The sequence below is a fragment of the Diadema setosum genome, chromosome 6, assembly GCF_964275005.1.
Source record: "Diadema setosum chromosome 6, eeDiaSeto1, whole genome shotgun sequence".
NCBI lineage: Eukaryota > Metazoa > Echinodermata > Echinoidea > Diadematoida > Diadematidae > Diadema > Diadema setosum.
The window spans coordinates 2,500,151-2,512,010 of record NC_092690.1 but is presented as its reverse complement, the minus strand read 5'-3'; the positions used below and the strand labels follow the sequence as shown (position 1 = coordinate 2,512,010).

Sequence of the window (11,860 nt, the reverse complement as noted above, 5' to 3'; positions counted from 1 at the left end):
TTAAATGGTATACAATAATATGTAATGAAATTGCTATACATATGACATCTTGTATAGCAGTCATATTCAAAATGCATTGCGAATTGCTATGCGATACAATGAAAATCATTCCCTGATTAGTGAACATTTATTTGCAATGTAGGGAACATTGGACTAGCTATTGTAGTAAAAAATGACTGTTCATTAGTAATGTAATCATTACCATCGAGAAAAGCTGCGTGTGTGTTTTACTTTTTGCTGCGGAGTTTTATGTACTCTATGAGAAGCTGTTATGGCCCAGTGGATAAGATCACAGACTATCAATGACAAGGTCCCTGGTTCAAGCCCCTTGGTTGTGACTCAAATCAAAGCACTTTATTCTCATTGACTAGTCCTCAAAAAGGACTCAAGTGGTTGGTCCCATAATTAAATGCCTTTGGTCATCCAATGCTTAGCAGTCGTGTAGAAGAAATCAGTTTTAAAATCTCAATGCAGCGGGAAAATGATACATGCCTTCAAAAGAAAGAGCAACAACTTCAAGCGTGATGCCAATATGTAATATTAGATGTAATTTTGTTTTCTCATTATGCAGACCTCCACCAATAATGTCTCCACACCCCGCTGCAACCCTGGGGAAGGCCTGGAGCTTCTGGGCATCAAGTTTCTCCCCTCACTAACCACCTTCCAATCCAAGGAGCTGACGCCGTTTGAGGTCGGCGACCGCAGCTGGCAGCCGAGTGTCCACTCGCTGGCCTCCAACCCTGCCGCGGTCTGCGTGCTGCGCGGCATCAACGCCTTCCACCATGTCCGCTCCATGCTCAAGATCCCGACCCATCCCACCGAGTTCCGCCGCGGGTCTGGCTCCGGTGGCGATCTGGGTCTGGAGCGCCTCATGTCCGCCTCGGCCGAAATCGCCTTCCGTCAGGCAGCCATGTTCTTCCGCGACCATGAGTTGTTCGCTGACCCCAGCATGCGGGCTAACCTGCCCTACCAGCCGCCCCTGCGCAGCCCCAGCCTGGAAGAGCTGTCTAATGCCAGGTTTGCTTGGGCGGAGGACCACAGCACAGCAGCCAAGAAGGCCAAGCACCGAGGAGGTGGAGCTCAAAATAAAGGCACAGTGCTGGTGGAAGAATCTATCTTCAAAACAATGCTAGCAGGTTAGTGTCCGTGCCAACACATGCATTTAAAGGGATCATATAGTTTTGGTTGGGATCTAACTTCAAGTTTCTAACATTTTATTTAGTGAGATAATGAGAAACCTCTTATGAAAAATGAAAGAGCATGTAATTCCAAGAGGGATTCAATGTTTATTTCATGAAAATTGGTTTTGAAATGGCCAAGATATCCAAACAGCGATGAAGTGAATGCTTCCATCATGCTAGGTGACTCTTTTTTTCCTCTTTGAATTCAAGCTTTTCTTGCAGCAAATTACGGAAAACAGACAAAATTCAAATGGCTACAGGGTGTTATGCATCAACAGCCATCCAACTCTCAAATTTTGATCCCTGTCTAGGTCCAAGACCCATCACCACCGTGCTGGTCATCAAGCCTGGGGCCCTCAGGCACCTCGCCAAGATCCTGAAGCGCATCTCCCAGGAGGATTTCCTGGTGGTGGCACTGCGACTCCTCTCCCTCAGCAACTGCCAAGCGAGGGCGCTAGTCCCCGATGAGGTGGCCGAGAACGACGTGGTCTGTGGGATGCACCTGGACCACCTGAGGTCCGGGCCGGTCCTGGCCCTGGCGCTTCAGCGGGAGAACGCCGTGCGCAAGCTGCTGAGTGTCCTGGGGCCCACCAGCCCCAAGGAGGCAAAGAGACGGAATGAGTTTCTGTGGCGTGGCATGTTTGGAGCCGACCCCATCAACAATGCATTTCACAGTAAGGCATTACCTTTGTACAGTAGAGAAGACAAGCTTAAAAGTATTTACAGTCAAACCTACACTGTATCTACAGTGGCCACCCACTTGACCACTTTACCACTTTACCATTAGACCAGTCAAGCAAGTAGATTTTCAAATTTGCTGCCAAAAATACTTGCCTGAAAATTAATTTTACTTGCCTGAAAAAAAAAGTCCAAAATATAAGGAAATAATATAGAAAATCATGTGTTAGTCAAGGGCTTGATAAAACACAATCATTTGAATAACCAGCACACATTGATTCGAATGCTTAATCACAATGGAATAACAAACTTGGTCTGATCAAGTGTTGCCATTGCATTGCATTGGGGCTTCTTCAGGTAAGTGTTGGAAATTTGCTGAAATGAAATATAAAGTTTGTTGCATCACTAAACAGCCATTAGGCTTCTGTATGGATGACTTTGTGGGTTTGTTGGGGGAAATAAGTGAACAAAAGGTGGCTTCAAAACTTGTTGCTTGCGCGATTCAGGCAAGCATTTGTTATTATTGTTCAAAAACACTTGCCCAAATTTGATTTTCACTTGCCCCGGGCAATCGGGCAAGTCTGCCCCCCACGGAAAAAAGCAGTAACTGACATTTTTATGAATGTTTACTTTTTTGCAAAAATGAATAGTTTACCCAATGCTCTCCAATGTTAATAGGTCAGTTTTGCAAAAAAAATAAATGAAAGTGACCAAAAATGCAATTTTTCACTTTTGCAAAAAGCAGTAACTGCATCCAGTTGATTCAACTTTGCAAGTTTCCCCACGGAAGAAAGCAGTAACTAACAAAGCCCACGGAAGAAAGCAGTAACTAACAATTTAGTCTAATCATTCAGACTCTGTATAGTCCTTCCTGTATATTTTTTTCCCTAATACCATTTTTTCTACTAATTTTTTTTAAACAATGTAAACAGCAGTTTCTTCCATAATTTAGGGGAATAGATATAAAAAGATTGTTTCACCAGTAACTTGACTCTGCCCGCAGGGAATCATATGACAAGTTGTAGAAAAAGCTTCTTTCTGGAGACTAGCAAACCTGGCAGACTCAGCGTGCTCAGAGTGCAGAATACGCGTGCAGCTAGCTGCATGCGCGTAAATAAAAAAAATTCTGCAGCATACATTGATACAGTAACTAGCTAAACACTGCATCACATCACAGTCATCACTTGCACAGTATTGCAGGTCTGGTACAGTCTGAGTGATCATGCCAGTGCTAACCATGCTGTCACACAGTTTCTGCGGTCCAGGCATGCCTGTAAATCTATCATGAATTGCAGAGGAAAAGTCATGGTAGCCATGGCTTTGGCCAGAACCAGAAAATCTAGGTGAGCTGAAGATACATTGAAAGGAGATGAGCACTAGTATTAATACACTAACGTTAGTCTAATGTTAGATGTAGGCCCTATAGGTCTACCGCGTACCAGATCTAATGTTACAGAGTAACGTTAGATCTATTGTTAACTGTTTAGTGTTAGACAAAATGTCAGTAGGCCTAATCTAACGTAATAGATCTAGGTCTAGCACTAACATTGGGCATAGATCTGTAGTTCGACTAGGATCTAAGACGAAGAGACTTGATATTTTATTGTCTAGTCCAGGGTCATGTGTCAGGGGCCAGGCCGGGCACTTCAAAGTTCAATTAGGGTAGGCCTACATGTAGGTACCGGTACCTTATTTTTACACAGAATGCCATTCAATCGACAAGACCTAGTCTAGGTCTAGCGTTAGGTCCTAGATCTTATAGATCTAGACTAACCAGAAAGTAGAAGAACTTTATAACCTGGTGGTGGTAACAAGTCTCCTCCTATGGTCATGTGACATGTGCAGTTACTGCTTTTTTCCGTGGGGAAAACAGCAGACTCCTGGCCGTCTGCAGTTACTGCTTTTTTCCGTGGGGAAACTACCCAGAATCAAGGGTGAGCCACCGCAGTAACTGCATTTTCCTAAATAACATTTTAAAATTAACGGAAACATAATTTTTTCCTAGGTATTGTTAGACAACTGGGTATGGTGCATAATCATACCACAAAATTATTTTTGAATGTTTCTGTGTTTTTAAAGAATCTGCAAAAAACACAAAATCGCGTTTATCTCAGCTCAGCAGCTATGCAGTTACTGCTTTCTTCCGTGGGGGGGGGGGGGGGGGGGGGCAGAAGTGCTTCTGTAGCAGCTTGCCCTCTGAGAAAAATGTAGAAATTCCAAAGCCATATTATATGACCTTCTTCATCTATTTCATTTGTTCATTAGTAGTAGGAAAAGAAATCGCAAGTGATATTACAAGTGTGTATACACATTAGATAGTGAATGAAACAAATACACATAATTTGATAACGAATATAATGAATAAATGATTGTAGAGATATGTCAAATCTATCGTCTGTTGAGAATGAGAAGGGCTTTAAGTTGTCTTGAGCACTATGGGTTTAGTGACAACTTCACGCCCTTATCATTCTCAATGTGCAAACAGGATCTTGTAGAACACCTTATGTAGTCAAACTGTATCCAATGTTTGCTTCACCTTTGTTCAGGTTCCCAGACCTACCTCAAGGCTGTGGAGGAACAGAAACTACTGTTCCCTGAAGGTCTGTGTTGTAGGCTGACCTCTGACCTCAAGGCAGACCAGGTATGAACTGAACTACTCTCACTCATCGCCTCACTCTTACTCCATTATTTGTCATCACTTTTTTAACTAGAAAAGCACTCTGAGAGCACAGACCTCGGCCAACACTGATTTTGTTCTTCTGTGGAGATCAGTGATTTCTACCCATACGTATGCATGCTGTAAATCACCTGATTTCCCAATTATAGAAGCCTTTTTTTATGTCATCAATACCAGCTGCACGGCGCGCCTCGCCCTCGACCCGAAAGTAGAGTACGCACTCTAATACGCATTTGAAAACATCAAAAATATGCAGCTTGAACTCCCAAGTTCATTGACCCTACCTGCAAAAATATCGAAAATCCTTCATGAAATCCGTAAAAATTCCCGGATCACTACCAAAATTTAATCATCTGTCCCTTGTGTCATTCTCAACCTTTCCTGCAAGTTTCATCCAAATCCGTTCACAACTTCCTGAGTTATGTTGCACATGGACAAACCAACAATAACAAAAACATTACCTCCTCCCTTGGCGGAGGTAATAACTATGTGCATATTTCTGTGACAATGCTTAATGGGCCTCCAAGTATTAACCCGTTGAGGACAGGCTGATTTTGCTACAACACGCATTTCCCAGAGACACCTGCCTGAGTACACTCGGGACTCATCCTCAACGGGTTAAGTTGTCAAAGATGTTTCTCATTTCTCTCATTCTCACATTATCTTTTTCATTATCATTATAATCATAATTATATTCAGTCTTTAATATCTGTGATATCATTTTAATTGCCATCATCATCACCATCACCATCATCACCATCATTATCATCACCCTCATCATCACCATCATCACCATTGTCATTATCATCACCATCACCATTGTCATCGCCATCAGCATCATCATCACCATCATTATCATCACCGTCATCGCCATTATCATCATCACTGTCATTGTCATCACCATCATCATCACTGTCATCACCATCACTATCACCATCATCATCACAATCACCATCACCATCATCATTATCATCATTGTCATCACCACCACCACCATCATCATCAACAATGACTTTATCACCATCATCATCAACAATGACTTTATCACCATCATCATCACCATCACCATCATTACCATTATCCTCACCATCATCCTCATCCTGGCTGCATTGTACATACAACCTACACTCTGCCTCCTGCATTTAAGACCAGAGATTTCAGATACTTACATACCATTTGTCTCTCAGATCTCGTGCCCAGCTGTTGATTGCATCATGGGAGGGGAGGAGGCAACCAAGAGGAGCTTTATGCTCAGGATGGCCACGCCCGGTTCCCATGGAGATGGTTCACCGGACGACCGCTCCTCCTACTTGAATGGAGGGCTCAGTCCTAGGAGCAGCGTGGGTAAGGCCAAGTGATATTTTTAAGTTGTCTTTGAATTCTGTCTCCCCATGACTGCCCTGCTGAAGAAAAACTTAAAATATGTTATATTTAGGAGCCTTATGCCCATATCTTTTCTGGGGTGACAAGACCTTGTCTCCCAAATTTTGGTGAAAATGACTTTTTTGAATTAATGGTCAAATAATCAGTTAAGTGATGTCCTGTCCAAATCTTAGCTGTCTTACCCAAAAAATAAAGCCACCGTAGCAGCATGTCAAAGGAAATCCTGTCCCATTCAATATAGTGTTTTGGGTGCCATGTTTTTTTGTGCTCCTGAATATCTGCCATTTTGTAGATACAAGGTCTTGTTGCCCCAGCGACGATATAAACTTTTGTGTCTTTTCTGCACAGTAGAGTGGAAGAGTGTGTAGCTGCGTGAAACAGCATAATTTGCAGAAGCCTCCCATTTCATCGTGCAAGAAATCCTCTTTCCTGTGTAATCATTGCTCACTAATGTCATTACAGTACCCTCAGCTAATCCTAAAAAGTCTTTGTTGCACCTTCAATTGACATATTAGTATAGCCCAGTTTATTGGGAGTAGTTTCATTTCAAAGTCAGATTTGTGACATAGCTGTTGAAAAAACAAAAATTGAATACTGTCTGTATCATGATGGGTGAAGTAGAAAAAACATAAAAAACAACAACAAAAATCAATTGCCTACAACCTTGAACATGTCCTGGCTTTATATTTCACCAATAGTGATGTCTTTAATTTTTTCTTTTTTTTCTTTTTTTTTTTTTTGGAGGGGGGGGGGGGACTTCTTTCGGCATTGAATACATCAGTAAAAAAGCAACAATATCATTCTTCTTTTTTTTTTTCAGGAGTTGGCACCACCACCACGGACCTGACCTTCCATTCCCACAGTGCATTGTGCCAGACAAACTGCATCCTGTTGACCCCTCCACTGCAGCTGCTGAGCGTGCAGGGCCATCGCAAGGGCTATGTGGACGTCATCGACTGCCTGCGACATCGGGGCTTCGACATCGTCGGTGCCCGCATGGTTTGGTTCAGTCCGAGCCAGGCCAAGGAGTTTGTGTCCATCTACAGCGGAGCATTCCCAAATCTGGTGGGCAAAAAAAAAAAAAAAGAAGCACAGATTTGTTTGAGTTACTTGGAGTGTTGAAAGAGAATGTTCATCCTGATGTTATGTTGCTGTGTGTGAAATAAGGAAAGTAGGTCAGTGAAAATTTGGAAAGAAAACTTTTACAAACACACACAAAGTTACGAACTGTTAAAGGACAAGTTCACCTTCATATACATTAGGATTGAGAGAATGCAGCAATATTAGTAGAACACATCAGTGAAAGTTTGAGGAAAATCGGACAATCCGTTCAAAAGTTAAGAATATTTTAAGTACAAACTGCTGTATCTGCAAAGTCTCTGCTGGATGAGAAGACTACTACAGTGTATGATGTCACATACGTACAACTATATGAGGAAAATAAAAAGAGAATTTCACAAAACTTTACTTTTTGAATAAAGTGCACATTTCTTCGACTTGCTACTGACGTATGTTAAAGGTAATATTATTCCCCCTGCCTTCTGAAAGAGAGAAAGCAAGTGTTCTTTTGTTATGCGAGAAAAATGGAAATATGTTGAATTTTCTTTATTCTTTCTTTATATCGTTGTACTCATGTGACATCACAAGCTTACTTAGTCTTTTCATCCAGCCGTGACTGCGTAGAAACTTCAAAAATTCATAACTTTTGAACGGATTGTCCGATTTTCCTCAAACTCTCACTGATGTGTTCTACTAATATTGCTGCACTCACTCAACCCACATGTCTATGAAGGTGAACTTGTCCTTTAATGTTTAGAGAGTAAAGCAAATTGGCGGCTGTGTGTGATGTATGTGTTAAACAGCTCTCCATTTGTTTTATACACGCAATTTCAGTTATTGTCATTTTTCTCCAATATTTGGACACAGACAGAACTTATCTACTGAGGAGGACCCTCTTGAAATATACCAAGAGCAGGTCTAACAAAAATTTTCTTGGGAGAAAATAAAATGGATGAATTTTGTAGTGTACACATTGGATGCATTTTCCCTTTGAACAGTCTACATCGATTTCCCTTTAACCCGTTGAGGACGGACTGATTTTGCTACAACACACATTTCCCATAGACACTTGCCCGAGTATACTCGGGACTCGTCCTCCACGGGTTAACAGTATTTGTATATATGATTTTGTATCTTTCATGTGTTCCTTATGTCTTTTGGTCGTATGATTAATATGTTTGATTTTCTCTTTTGCATAATGTCAGTACAACAATTTAGGTGCAAAAACATATTTTACACTTCAGGATTCAACAGCCAAAGAGCTACCAACTTTCTCTGATGCCTGTTTTTCCAGCAACTCCCTAAAAATATGCTAATCTTGCACCAGTCTCGGAATGAATTTGGTTTTTTTTGAATTTTTTGTAACTAAAGATGAAGTGTATTGTTAAGAGTATAAGGGCCAAGGCCTAGTAGGGCTTGTATATTCACTAACCTGTCACAAGCTGTAACAATTCTCACACCATTCATTGTCCACTTCAGATCCAGCTGCTATGCCATGGTCCCAGCATTGTACTGGCCATCCAAAGGGACAATGCAGTCAGCTGTCTTGGCTCTCTCCTTGGAAAGTAAGATGATTTTCTTTCTCTTTATACTCCTCATACCTCTCCCCTGTGGCCTCTTTTTCATTATCATCACCATCAGCAGCAGCAGCTCTATAATTATCACTGTCATCTTTGTTTTTGTTATTAGTAGTATCACAAACATCATCTTTATCACCATTATCATTTTCTTTTCTTTTATTTGCCTGCTTTCTTTTCTTACTAAATATAGGCTTGCCCTTCAGTTATTGGTTTATTTTCCTCCTACTTTCATTTCACCTTCCCCTCTATAGCACTATAAAAAGAAGTTTCTCAAAACCACTTACTAATGCACAGATGTTTTTATATGGATGTACTTTTACAGTGACAGGAATCTGCAACATGATAAAGTAATCCGATCTCGCATTGAGCGCAAAAATTTGATATTTGAGCACAATCCTTGTGGTAATGTCAGCCTCGCCCATGCAGTACAATAGCGACAGGAAGTAAAAACAAAGCATTGAGCGCAAAAATTTGATATTTGAGCACAATCCTTGTGGTAATGTCAGCCTCGCCCATGCAGTACAATAGCGACAGGAAGTAAAAACAAAGCCTCATCATTTTCTGAAGCTATTTCAAAGCTTTTACTAGTAATTGGCAGGTTTATATTCTAGAATGCGTCCATGTTTGTAGATTTGCATATGGGGCTGTCCTACTTGCAGCCTTTCTCTCCCCAAATAAACTTGTCATTGGTCTTACCAAAGCTGGTCACCCCTCTAATGTGCACCATCTTCATTGAGCCAAGTGACCTCTCATGATAGTAGCCTTTCTTCAAGTCTCATTTATTATGCAATGTGTAGCACACTTTTCAAGAATGTTGTTGTTGTTTGAATTTATTGAGCATTTATCATTCCCGTAAGAATGTTTACGTCAAATCTTTATTTACAAAATTATTTTAAATACCAAATTTTGCCCTACATGAATATTATTTTGTTACGAATAATTCCACAAAAAACAACAACAACGAAAAGGAAGAGTTTAGCCTTGGAACCAGGCTTAACTTCTCTTTCTTTCCAAGATCCAGTTGAATGAACTCACTGATGTTTTGTTTGCTCACTTCTCAGTCTCCTGGACCCCGAGGCTGTCATCAACAAGTATGGGAAGCACATCCTACGACCTAAAGACACCAAAGAAGTAAGTTCTCCCCCCGATCCTTCTCCCAAGTTAGTCTACTTATAAAACTCATCAACCCATTACATGCCAAGTAACTCCTTCTGTGCCACTTTTGCATGCCAGACTCAGTCGACGGCTTGCCAACTTCGCATATTTTGCTTGAGTTCCCAACTGTGATGAACTGATGGATAAATCACAATATGCCACAGTTCATTGAAAGCATCATAACCGTTATAGCTTTGTCATAGAATTCACATCACAGCTATTCTTGCAATTTTCTGTGCAACTTTCCTGCATTGCATTTCTAGCATAAACGCTGTTATAAATACCTAGACAACAATGTTTTTCAATAGGGCTCATGCTTTGTGATCTTAGAATATGGCATACAGGGGGTTTGTACTGGAGCACGTAAGGGATGCTTACTATCCTCCTATGCTGGGTGTGATGGGAGATTTAAGATATATTTTCAGCAATCGATTTAAGCAAAAAGGTAAAACTGAGAAGCTGGGGTATTACAAAAACAATATAATCAGTATTGAGTATAGTACACTGGATATAAACATTGACTTCATACTGATTCCAAGTCACATAGACTTGTCACTCCCTTGTATTTGTATAAACATGAACATGGCATTCAAAGGACTAAACAGCAGACCAATGATTAGGTCTTTTCTGTTGTCCATTGTGAGTTGTTTTGGGTGTAAGTTGGGTATTGTGGAGTATCTTGTCTCTACGGTACTTCTGAGTTTCCTGATGACAATAGTTCTTGTAAACCAGCAAAGAAATGAATGAGCCAACAATGTTTTCACTAGACAGTGTCTGACCTAAAATATAGAGAAGAAATTTAGCACCAGAAGAGTTTACTCTGTCTTTGTGTCATATTCTTTTTATTCTCAGGCCATTAAGCATCTTGAGTTTTTCTTCGACGAGCTGGTTCCTGGTAGTCAGGGAGAGATCGTCCATGACAGCACTCCCCTGGGGTACCCCGCCTCATAACACTGCCCTGGGTCGCAGAAAGTTGTGTCTTTCCTTGGGCCATTAGACTCACCCCTGGCAATGTCTCTCACATATACATCTGTTTTCTATCACTAGTCGTGTTGTGATGAATCTTTCTCCATATCACTTTGCCATTTCTCTGTTTTTTGGTGTTCTTTGGTTTCTTTCCCTCTTGATTTTTCCTTGTTCCTCCCGTCTATTTCTACCAATTTGAGTTTCAATCTTGTTGCTAATCAAAGCAATGACTTAGTGTCACATTTGATTAGTTTTTTTCTCTACCTTTCTCTTTATCTCTTTCCTTCTCCTTTCAGACTGTCAGTCAGTTTGTCTGTTTGCCATCTGTCTGTCTATCCATCCATCCATCTCCCCATCATTCTGTTTACCTATCCATCCATCAATCCATCTGGAATATATCTATCTATCTATCTATCTATCTATCTATCTATCTGTCTGTCTATCTATCTATCTATCAATCTGTCTATCTATCTGTCTATCTGTCTGTCTATCTATCTATCTGTCTATCTATCTATCTATCTATCTATCTGTCTATCTATCTATCTATCTATTTATCTATCTATCTATCTATCTGACTATCTATCTATCTATCTATCTATCTATCTATCTATCTATCTATCTATCTGTCCATCCATATACATGTATCTATCCATCTATCTGTCTATTGTCTGTCTATCTACCTATCTGTTGTTTTATTTGGTCACCTATCTATCTATCTATATACATAACTATGTGTTGCTATTACCTTCTTCCTCAAACTTTCTCTTGTCTTGTAAGCATTGGTATTGTCTTCCTTGGAGTATAAAATACAATCTTTCCTGATATCAACATTACTGATCTGATTCTGCATGCAATATACAATAATCATTAAATGCACTTTTAAATCTTTTTGTTTACCATGCCAAGTGTGAGTGTATATATTTCGTTGAAATATATGCCTAATTTTTTTCTCTCTCTCTTTCTCTCACACACACACACTTACACACACATACAGTATATATGCACTGCAAGTTTTTCTTCTTCTCTTCCAGCATTCTCTTCCATTTATTCATCTGTAAGTCTTTCATTACTTTGAACACGAGAATGATGGGATTGAGTGAATGCCATCTCCAGTGGCCTTCATTGTGGAAGCACTGTATCTTATCAGGTTGGAGGTCAGTGTACAGCCTGTTGTAGTCATT

At 40.5% G+C, this 11,860-nt stretch overlaps 1 protein-coding gene across 1 annotated transcript in view; it reads left to right on the top strand.

The window, feature by feature from the left end:
- Positions 1-10,664, top strand: part of LOC140229899 (dynein axonemal assembly factor 8-like) — a 30,230-nt gene extending 19,566 nt beyond the window's left edge. The window contains exons 16-23 of the mRNA XM_072310098.1: positions 572-1,136; positions 1,493-1,855; positions 4,406-4,500; positions 5,724-5,880; positions 6,740-6,984; positions 8,458-8,543; positions 9,620-9,689; positions 10,566-10,664. Coding sequence (XP_072166199.1) covers positions 572-1,136; positions 1,493-1,855; positions 4,406-4,500; positions 5,724-5,880; positions 6,740-6,984; positions 8,458-8,543; positions 9,620-9,689; positions 10,566-10,664 — 1,680 coding nt within the window. The remainder of the gene's footprint in view (positions 1-571; positions 1,137-1,492; positions 1,856-4,405; positions 4,501-5,723; positions 5,881-6,739; positions 6,985-8,457; positions 8,544-9,619; positions 9,690-10,565) is intronic.
- Positions 10,665-11,860: the final 1,196 nt, after the last annotated feature.